Source organism: Bufo gargarizans, chromosome 2 (assembly GCF_014858855.1).
Source record: "Bufo gargarizans isolate SCDJY-AF-19 chromosome 2, ASM1485885v1, whole genome shotgun sequence".
In the NCBI taxonomy this organism is placed as follows: Eukaryota; Metazoa; Chordata; class Amphibia; order Anura; family Bufonidae; genus Bufo; species Bufo gargarizans.
The window spans coordinates 468812219-468823924 of record NC_058081.1 but is presented as its reverse complement, the minus strand read 5'-3'; the positions used below and the strand labels follow the sequence as shown (position 1 = coordinate 468823924).

The 11706-nt window shown below is 44.5% G+C and overlaps 1 protein-coding gene across 1 annotated transcript in view; it reads left to right on the top strand.

Moving 5' to 3' along the window:
- Positions 1 to 953: 953 nt before the first annotated feature.
- The window catches only part of CWF19L1 (CWF19 like cell cycle control factor 1), a 29637-nt gene continuing 18884 nt past the window's right edge, over positions 954 to 11706 (top strand). Inside the window, exons 1-4 of the mRNA XM_044281055.1 lie at positions 954 to 1058; positions 2380 to 2464; positions 3770 to 3854; positions 4686 to 4787. Coding sequence (XP_044136990.1) covers positions 1036 to 1058; positions 2380 to 2464; positions 3770 to 3854; positions 4686 to 4787 — 295 coding nt within the window. The 5' untranslated portion in view covers positions 954 to 1035. The remainder of the gene's footprint in view (positions 1059 to 2379; positions 2465 to 3769; positions 3855 to 4685; positions 4788 to 11706) is intronic.

Here is an 11706-nt window from a genome sequence, read left to right as displayed (position 1 = left end):
TCCGGATCCGGCGTGTAATTCCGGCAAGTGGAGTACACGCCGGATCCGGAGAACGCAAGTGTGAAAGAGGCCTTAGGGAATAAGTTCTGAGTTGGTTTTAGTCAAAGGGTAGGCGAAAATTGATTTATTATTTTAAAAAAAATATTACATTTTGTACCGTATTCCCTAATTTGAAATAAAAATGTATTAAAAAAAATAAAATAAAGCAAAAAATATGGTATTTTTACAGACTGACCATACATTTCTGGACAGGAGGCAACTAGGGATGAGCGAATTGACTTCGGATGGAACATCCAAAGTCGATTTGCATAAAATTTTGTTCCAATACTGTAAGGAGCAGGAGCAGAAGTTATTGCTTCACAAAGTCTTGCGAGACTTCGGGTAATAACTTCATGAATTTATTTGTACTGTAAAAAAACATTTCCCGAACTCTGGTTCGGCTCCAAGGTACAGTATTGGACAGAAGCTTTATGCGAATCGACTTCGGATCTTGTTTCATCCGAAGTCGATTCGCTCATCCCTATTGGCAACCGATTTTGGCATTGCTGAAGTTGCCTTATTGTGTGGCATTATGGGGGCTACATCATTTTGAACTGGCTAAGGCTGCTTGTCTTTTATGCATTTCAAAAGCAAAACCACGCCTCTACTGTATAAACCTCGCACCTTCCTCACACATGCGCATTACGCGACTTCCGTTTACATCTAAATTTCCCTCCCGTTACTTTTGACAAATATTTGCCAACTCCATTCTAGTCACTACCATACACACATTTACTTTACTGTAGTCACAGAATCCTTTCATTTCATGTACGCGTTATGTATTATGGGAATTGTAGTTTTACTTCCTGGCCCAGCGGTAAGATCGCGATTATAAATGAAACTACAACTCCCAAGAGTGATTGAGCGCCAAGCTTGATCACATGACGGCGTTTGTCCTATCAGGTAATACCCCGGCCGGAAGTTGTCTTGTGTGCGTTCCATGCTGTAGGATTTAGTTGGATTTTTGGACTGGTGTAGCTGTGGTGACCGGGTGACATGTCGGAGAAGGCACTGCGAGTGTGAGTATGTTGTGAGGGGAGGCGGTGGTGAGACACGTGCAGAATGGTATTCGGATTCCCGCCGACGGTCAGTATTTGAATAGAATCTTGTAGACCTGTGGCTCTGAGGGCCGGCCATCATACAGGCACGAGGAACTTTCCCCATGTGGGGGGCCTGCAGAGGAATTATATACAGATTACAGCAGGGGTTTCCCACTAACAACACGTATCCCCCCACAAGGGAAAGGACCTGTCTGATGGGGGGGGTCCCCAAGCCATGAGAACAGAGGTTCCCCTGAGGCCGGATGTATTTTGTGGGCTGCATGTTTGCAAAATAGGGATATGGGCCAGTTGCCGGCTGCATTTCTCACGGACCCAATAGCAGAAGTGCCTGTTCTTGTCCCCAAAAATCGGACAAGGGCAGGACACGTTCTGTTTGTGGGACGGGCACATGGATGCTATCTGTATCTTTTGTGTTTCCGTAGAAATGAATGGGTCAGTGTCCGACCTGCAAAAAACGTAAATCAGATGTGGAGCAAAACTACGGTCGTGTGTGTAAGTCCTAAGGGAGTGTAGCGGTGTTACACATGCGTGACCATTTCTTTATTCACTTATATGGGGTCTCACTGCTAGGACCCCTCAGCGATAATGAGAGCGGAGAACTCTGGGTCCCCTGAATGGATAGGGTGGTGTCACACATAAGTGACCGCTACGCCATTCACTTATATGGGGGTCTCGCTGCTGGGACTCCCAGTGATGAGAGCAGAAATGTCTGGGTCCCCTGAATGGATGGGGCAGTGTTACATGTGTGACCACTGCTTTGTTCACTTATATGGGGTCTGACTGTGGGACCCCCAGTGATAATGAGAGCGGAGATATCTGGGTCCCCTGAATGGATGCGCCGGTGTCACACATAAGTGACCACTACTCTATTCACTTATATGGGTGTCTCGCTGCTGAGACCCCAGTGATAATGAGAGCAGAATTGTCTGGGTCCCCTGATCGGATGGGACGGTGTTACACGTGTGACCACTGCTTCATTCACTTATATGTGGTCTGACTGTGGGACCCCCAGTGGCAATGACAACAGGGGTGTAGCCGTGCAGCTTTGCTGGTTACCATGTAGCCATTACTTGAATAGACAGACAGTTTTTAATGAGTTAATTAAATACCGCCACAACTTGCATAGCCGCATTTTTCGCGGACACACAGCGGCCGCGTGTCACGTTGCGTGGCCATACACTAATGGATTGTGAACATGTGAGTTCTATTATTCCAATGGATCACAGTGGAGGGGGCTTGTAATTGCTGCATCATGTGACATTGTGTCCTCTCTTTACAGATTAGCCTGCGGTGACGTGTATGGAAAGTTTGATGTTCTGTTCAACCGCGTTCGTCAAATTCAGAAAAAGAGCGGACAGTTTGATGTAAGGAAATTGAGCAGCTCTGTTAAGTGTTAGGCCTCACAAAGACATTGGGTCACCCCTGTGTTTTGGTATGCTGAACACAGTCCTGCAACCTCTGTTACCCTGTGTGGACCCGTAGCCTCTTTTGACATGTATGTCTTGGGGTACTTTCACACTAGCGTTTTTTTGTTTTCCGGTATTGAGTTCCGTCACAGGAGCATAATACCTGGAAAAAAAAAACATATCAGTTTTATCCTAATGTATTCTGTATGGAGAGCATTCTGTTCAGGATACATCAGTTCAGTCCCTCTTATGTTTTTGGGCCGGAGAAAATACTGCAGCATGCTGTATTTTTCTCTCCGGCCAAAAATGCTGATCACTTGCTGGAATGCCGGATCCGGCATTAAATTTCATTGAAGTGTATTAGTGCCGGATCTGGCATTAAGTGTTCTGGCAAAATGGATCCGGCTTTGCGGTCTATGCATGCACAGACCTTTTAAAAATGCAAAAAAAAATGAATACCGGACCTGTTTTTCCGAATGACACTGGAGAGACTGATCCGGATCAGTCTGACAAATGTAGTGAAATACCGGCTCAGTCTGACAAATGCCATCAGTTTGTGTCCGGATTGGCGGATCCGGCAGGCAGTTCCGGCAACGGTACTGCCTGCCGGAATCCTCTGCCGCAAGTGTGAAAGTAGCCTTAGTAATTACTTTCATTCCCCACGTAATAACAGTTCTGCAGCATCTATTTCTGTGAATCTGTCTTGTGCCATTCCTTTATTATTCCTGCCAGAAGTAATGATTGAATTATTAGTATTATTTGTAATGAAGGTGCAGATGGGTGTTACCAGTCGGGGGGGGGGGGGGGGGGTGTCCCTGCACAATCTGACATCATCCCCAGTGTCAGATTATGCATAGATGCACACCCCCATCTGATAACACCCACCTGGACCCTCAGTAATTCAGAACTTCTAGCAGGAATAATAAAGGAATGGCTTAACATAGACATAAGTATAGGTGCTCCAGAATCCTTATTATACAAGGAACTCAAGTAGTTACTAAACAGACATGTCAGGAGTGATTACAGGTCCTCTTTAACTGCAACTAAACACTGGTGCAGTGCCCTAGCCCTAATGGATATCACTATACAGGTAATTTGCCTGCTAAGGCATCTCAATGGCGTTAGGCACTTGTACTTTAGTCCCCCTCTCTGGATTCTGCCCTTTCCAGGGTGAACAATTAGTCTTGACACCCCCTCCCCCAATGCCATCTTATTTCTGAATATCGCTATATTTCATGATGGTCCTTTTTTATTCCTTTATAGTTGTTGTTATGCGTTGGAAGTTTTTTTGGGACGGGCCCTGAAAGTGAAGCCCTTTGGCAGGAGTATAAATCTGGAGCAAAGCAAGGTATGTAGTACAGTGCAAATGGAAGCAAAAAAAAACAAAAACATTTCAAGGGGTTTGAAATATTGATGACCTGTCCTCTGGATCAGAGGGATTGCAACTGATGAACACCCCTGCCCATCAGCTGTTTAAAGGGGTCGCAGCATTCGGTCAATACCGAGCATAAAACTTTGTTCTAATACTGTACAGAGCAGGAGCTTCGCTTAACTTCGTAAATTAATTTGTACTGTAAAAAAACATTTCCCGAACTCTGCAGAGTAGGGACTGTGTCTCTCCAGACTCGATTGCAGCTCTTTCATTCTGCTGATCATTGTGGGGTCCAGGGGTTGAAGCCCACCTACTGTATCACTCATTGAGGGCCTATAATCTAGATAGACATGGTATTGTGTCCTATAAAACCCATTTGAGTACCCTTGGGGCTCGTTCACACGACCGTGTGAAGCTCGTGCTGTGGACCGCAAATTGTGGTCTGCAATGCACGGGCCCTGTCCGTGGGGCAGCCGCATGGGGATCACTTGAATTAGTCCGTGATCCATCCATTCTGAAAAAAGAGAGCGCAAGTTCTATCTTTTTGTGGTGCGGAGGCACGGAGCGCAACCCCAGAAAGCACTCCGTAGTGCTCCTGTAGGGTTCTGTTCCGCATCTCCGGATTTGCGGACCCATTGAAGTGAATGGGTCCGCATCCATGATGCACATGGAACGGTGCCTGTGTATTGCGGATCTGCAATACGGCAACGGGCAGCATACATTCGTGTGAATGAGCCCTTATGTTAAATAGTTCTTTCTGCCATGTTATGTTTGTACTAATAAACACCTTTTCCTTCTTCCACTTAGCTCCTATTCAGACCTGTGTCCTTGGGGCAAATAATCAAGAGACAGTAAAATATTTTCCAGATGTTGAGGGCTGTGAATTGGCTCCTAATATAACCTACTTGGGTAAGTGATTCTCTGTACGTGAGGCTATACAGGAAGACATTCCACTGCTCTTCCCCGTTCACTCATAGATGGAGCACTTTCATGAATATCTTTCTAGAAATGCTGGCAGGGCAATAAGGCCCTATGCACATGACTGTAAGCATTTTGTGGTCCAAAAACGGTATCTGCAAAATACGGAAGCAGTCAGTGTGCTGTCTGCATATTTTTTTGTGGTCTCATTGACTTCAATGGGACCGCAGTCCGCATTTTCCTCACCACATTCTAAAACTGCGTAATTTTGTTCTTGTGCCAAGGGGGCTTAGGCCCCTTTCACACAGGCGAGTATTCCGCGCGGGTTCAATGCGTGAGTTGAATGCATTGCACCCGCACTGAATACGGACCTATTCATTTCTATGGGCCTGTGCACACGAGCAGTGACTTTCACGCATCACTTGTGCGTTGCGTGAAAATTGCAGCATGCTCTATATTCTGTATTTTTCGTGCAACGCAAGCCCCATAGAAGTGAATGGGGCCGCGTGAAAATCACAAGCAAGTGTGGATGCGGTGCGATTTTTCACGCATGGTTGCTAGGTGACGATCGGGCTGGGGACCCGATCTGTATTATTTTCCCTTATAACATGGTTATAAGGGAAAATAATAGCATTCTGAATACAGAATGTAAAGTAAAATAGTGGAGGGGTAAAAAATAAAATAAAAATTAACTCGCCGAGTCCACTTGATCACGTAATTGCGGATCTGTCTTTTTCTGTAATGTTGAGCTGCCGGCTAAGGACCTGTGGTGATGTCACATCACATGGTCCCTCACTATGGTGATGGACCATCTGATGAGCACAGTGACCTCATCAAAGGTCCTATTCCTGTGCACAGCAAAGAAGAAGACAGAAGAGATGCCGGGCTGCGTGATCAAGTGGATTAAGGTGAGTTAAATTATTATTTTATTTTTATTTTTTTAACCCCTCCAGCCCTATTGTACTATGCATTCTGTATTAAGAATGCTATTTTCCCTTATAACCATGTTATAATGGAAAATAATACAATCTACAGAACACCTAACCCAAACCCGAACTTCTGTGAAGAAGTTCGGGTACCATACATGCAGTTTTTTCTCGCGCGCGTGCAAAACGCATTACAATGTTTTGCACTCTTTCGGAAAAATCACACATTTTCCCGCGATGCACCATCTTATCCGGGCCAAAAACACGACGCCTGTGTGAAAGAGGCCTTAGTCTGACAGCAGGGCTGCTGTGTCATGCCGCCTTCTGGTGTGGTGACTCCCAGCAGTCGTGTCGTGGAGTCGCGCCAAATTAGAGTAGGTACTCACTCACAGAGAAAACCTTGGCGTGGTCAGTGGGCTTATGCATTTTTATCAAAACGTATAGAAATGGCTCATGTTAATGTATGATTATGGGGCTGTATACTATTAATTGTGCTGAGAAGCAATGGTGGATGGATGAATGCATAGCATGTGGATGTGTGATCCATGCTTTTCTCTTTTTGCTGCATATTGTATTTCTTCTTTTTTTTTATTTTATTTACCATATCTTGTATTGGAAAAGGGGGGAAAAAATCCTTTGTGGGTAACTCATAATTTCGCCAAAGTTTTTTTGGGTTTTGATATTACGGTGTTCACTAGTCACTAAAAATTACATGACAATAGATTGGTTCAGGAGCAGCAACACAAACGGCTTATGAAGAGCAGAAATGGTGAATACGCAGCAGCTGGGCAGGGGAACGCAGATCCAAAGCGGTCCAATGGCATGTAAAAAGAATGGAGGGCCACAGCAGCGTCTCGCCAAAAAACTTCTTTATTCAGGAACACTCCTCACAACAAGGCATATAAAAAGTAGTTTGCAGCAACGTTTCGGCTAGGAGTAGCCTTTGTCAAGCATGTTAACAAGTTAAAATCACAGCCTATAAGTAGCACATGACAGGCCCACCCACACCGCTAAGCAGCCAATAAGATTCAAATTTATGTATAACACACCTGTGTATGAAATCAATGGGGACCGACATGCTGAAATAGATTAGCCAGCTGTAGAAAAACGTACCTATGTGAGGCCATCATATACAGGGCTCCTCCGTCCCTCCAGCGTCCCATGGTCGGCAGTGCGCATGTCTGCATACGTCATCGCATGCGCCACCACGCGGCGGCGCGCGTATGACGTGCCCAAGTGAATTCGAATGCATAGTCCACGCCGGACAACTTACATCATCAGGCGGCGGCCGACTGACGTCACAAGGCCACTCCTACCTGGCGTTACGGATTGGAATATGCATGAGGACTCAAATGGGGCTGTACATGGAGGGCGATCGCACCACTGTAGTACATGAACAGTGTGCAAAAAACGCTCGCCAAGGATAACAACAATAAGGCATAGAAAGCGCACTGCCATTAATACTAGCGCAAGGAAGGCACAGGGAGATATGCAAAAACATATGGGCATCACATAGGTACAGCAGGCATAATAAAGAGAACAGGAATCACTAGATATTGGTGACAAATAGTATTTTCACTGTGCACAGGTTACCATTGATAAATAATATATCATACACAGGTGTGTGTAGAGAAAACTACAATGATAATCATGATGCTATAAAGCGGTGTGATTAAGGCACATAATTAAAAGAACAAAGCAAAAAATACTGTAACAGAGGAGAAATATGAAGTCAGCCATATAAAAAATATTTCTTGATTAAATCCAGATTTTAGCTGATGCCAGCCACATTAAATTCGAGATTTAAACCAAATGGCTGTTGGGATTTCAGTGTGTAGATCCATTTGAGTTCCTTCTTCCTTAATATCGCATCCCTGTCACCCCCTCTCCTCAAGTGATCTTGAGGTTTATAAGAAACTACCCGGTGATCCCAAATGGGATATTATGCGTGACATCGGGGTGATATTGGAAGAGGCACTATCAAGTTCCATTATAGATGATGGTTTGCATCAATACCTCATGGTGCCCCACCCTATCACCCCGATGTTATACATACTCCCCAAGATTCACAAGAGATTGATTGACCCACCGGGCCGACCGATTGTCTCTGGTAGGGGCTCGGTCTTCAATCCATTGTCTGTCTTTCTGGACAAGCTATTGCAGGTCCGTGCGACCTCCGCCCCATCCTATATCAAGGATACCGGGCATTTTCTTTCTAAATTACAGGATTTACAACTGCCCGCCCAATTTTTGTTAGTCAGTTTCGATGTAGTGTCTTTGTACACTTCGATTGACCATACATATGGGTTAGATGTCGTCGATGTGGCCCTGACCGACATGGGGCTCTCCCCGGGTGTGTGCCGATTTGTCCTCCGCCTCTTGGAGGTGGTCCTGAAGAGGAGTTACTTCCTATTCGGGGACACCTTCTATCAGCAGCAGCGGGGTGTGGCCATGGGGTCCAATGTGGCCCCCACCTACGCTAACATCTTTATGGCTGAGGTGGAGGACAAACTCGTGTATCACTCCCCTTTTTCTGGGAGAGTCCTATGTTGGTGGCGCTACATCGACGACATCTTTATGATCTGGATAGGCACTTTGAATGAACTTGATAATTTTCATCTTCATTTGAACGCGGGTGTCCCGGGTCTGCAATTCACTATAACTGTTTCTCCTAGTGAGTTGCAGTTCCTTGATGTGCGAGTCTATGTGATGGAGGGTCTTTTGGCTACGGACCTCTATCGGAAGCCCACTGACCGCAACACTTTACTTATGCATGATAGCTACCACCCACATAGAATGCTTGACTCCCTTCCATGGAGTCAACTCTTAAGGGTGAAGAGAATTGTCTCTGATGAAGAAACGTGTGCACAAAGGATTGACACGATGTGCACACGTTTCTTGGAACGAGGTTACCCGAAACCCCTACTTACTCGAACCAAACAGAGGGTGAGGCTGGTTGACAGGTGCACCGCACTACGGAAATCAACAAAGGCGGTCTCTGAGACTAGGGTTCCGTTTGTGTCCATCTTCGGCCGGGATAGTGGCAATATTGCCAATATCCTCAGAAAGGAATGACATATACTCCAACGGGGTTTGCCAGATATAGAAGAGTTCAAATCCCCGCCGCTGATGGCATACAGACGGAACCCTAGTCTCCGTGATAGACTGGTTAAATCCGATGTAGGTGGCCAGTCACCGACACAAAAACTTCTTGCACCGCGCAAAAACGGGACTTATCCATGTTTATCTTGCTGTAATTGTGGTAACGTTCTCAAAGGTGAATATTTCTCCCACCCTTACAGTGGGAAAAAATATAAAAAAATCAAGGGCTATTATACCTGCAGGTCACGGGATGTGATTTATGCCATCCAGTGCCCCTGCAGCCTTATTTATGTGGGAGAGACCACCATGGAGATTAGAGAACGTATTAACAAACACAAGAGTACCATACGCAAGATGAACATGGATAAGCCCGTTGCGAAACACTTCGTGGAGGCGGGGCACTCTGTTAACCAGCTTCGCTTTAGAGTTATTGACAGTGTGGGTCCCTTACGGAGAGGGGGTGACAGGGATGCGATATTAAGGAAGAAGGAACTCAAATGGATCTACACACTGAAATCCCTACAGCCATTTGGTTTAAATCTCGAATTTAATGTGGCTGGCATCAGCTAAAATCTGGATTTAATCAAGAAATATTTTTTATATGGCTGACTTCATATTTCTCCTCTGTTACAGTATTTTTTGCTTTGTTCTTTTAATTATGTGCCTTAATCACACCGCTTTATAGCATCATGATTATCATTGTAGTTTTTTCTACACACACCTGTGTATGATATATTATTTATCAATGGTAACCTGTGCACAGTGAAAATACTATTTGTCACCAATATCTAGTGATTTCTGTTCTTTTTATTATGCCTGCTGTACCTATGTGATGCCCATATGTTTTTGCATATCTCCCTGTGCCTTCCTTGCGCTAGTATTAATGGCAGTGCGCTTTCTATGCCTTATTGTTGTTATCCTTGGCGAGCGTTTTTGCACACTGTTCATGTACTACAGTGGTGCGATCGCCCTCCATGTACAGCCCCATTTGAGTCCTCATGCATATTCCAATCCGTAACGCCAGGTAGGAGTGGCCTTGTGACGTCAGTCGGCCGCCGCCTGATGATGTAAGTTGTCCGGCGTGGACTATGCATTCGAATTCACTTGGGCACGTCATACGCGCGCCGCGTGGTGGCGCATGCGATGACGTATGCAGACATGCGCACTGCCGACCATGGGACGCTGGAGGGACGGAGGAGCCCTGTATATGATGGCCTCACATAGGTACGTTTTTCTACAGCTGGCTAATCTATTTCAGCATGTCGGTCCCCATTGATTTCATACACAGGTGTGTTATACATAAATTTGAATCTTATTGGCTGCTTAGCGGTGTGGGTGGGCCTGTCATGTGCTACTTATAGGCTGTGATTTTAACTTGTTAACATGCTTGACAAAGGCTACTCCTAGCCGAAACGTTGCTGCAAACTACTTTTTATATGCCTTGTTGTGAGGAGTGTTCCTGAATAAAGAAGTTTTTTGGCGAGACGCTGCTGTGGCCCTCCATTCTTTTTAAAAATTACATGACGTCCTTATTCTGCGAGTCAGTATGATTATGGCAATATCAAATTTGTATAGCTTTTATCTTGTTTTACTACGTTAACTGCTTCCATACTGGGCCATTTACCCCCTTCCTGACCAAGCCTAATTTTGCAAATCTGACGTGCCACTTTTTGTGGTAATAACTTTGGAACACTTTTAGCGATTGGTTTTCTTGTGACACGTTGTACTTCATGTTAATGGTTAATTGGAGTCAATCTGTTTCGCCTTTTTATTTATAAACAAAAAAAAATCTAAAAGTTAACATAAACTTTCTATTTTCTAAATTTGAATCTCTTTGCTTTTAAGACAGTGATACCTCATAATATACTCATTAATTAACATTCCCCATATGTCTACTTTATGTTGGCATCATTTTAGTAATGTAATTTTATTTTTTAGACATTGGGTTTAGAATTTTAGAAGCAATTTTGAAAATTTTTAGAAAATTTCCAAAATCTTCATTATTTTATTTTTTAAGAACCAGTTGAGTTCTGAGGTCATTTTGAGAAGCTCACATAATAGAAACCACCCATAAATACCCCATTTTAGAAACTACACCCCCTCAAAACTATTCAAAACTGATAATAGAAATGTTGTTAATCCTTTAAGTATGCCACGGGAATTAAAGCCAAATAGAGGTGAAATTTTAAAAAACATTTTTATTTTTTTGCAGATTTTCCAGTTTTTAATCACATCAAGGGGTAACAAAACAAACCTAAATATTTATTACCCTGATTCTTTAGTTTACAGAAACACCACACATGTGGTCGTAAACTACTGTATTGGCTGATGGCAGGGCGCAGAAGGCAAGGAGCGCCATATGATGTTTGGAGGGCACATTTTGCTGGAATGGTCTTAGGGCGCTATGTTGTAGGGATCGACTGATTATCGGAAGTACCCATATTATCGGCTGATATTAAGGATTTTGCACATTATCGGTATCGACATCTAACCTTGCTGATATGCCGATAATGCGTATAAAGCGAATACTACTGAGCGCTTATGGAAGTGCTCACTAGTATGCATCGGGAGCAGAGAAGAAGCGCTGCAAGAGCTTCCGATACTCACCCTCCCTGATCTTCTTTGATGGGGCCCACGCTGCACTGTCCTGACCCCGTACAGCGTTGGGATGTAGTGTGCGCACTATGACCTGACGCTGCACGCTGTCAGGTGACAGTGCATCGCGGGCCAGAGAACACAGGGGAGCACAACACCGGACCCTGAGATGAAGAGGAGCCGTGGCGCAGGAGAAGTGAGGAGTTTTTTTATTTTATTCATCTGAGGCCTGATGGGGGTTAAATAAAGTCTGATAGGAGTTAATAAAGTCAGTGAGGAGGGGGGGA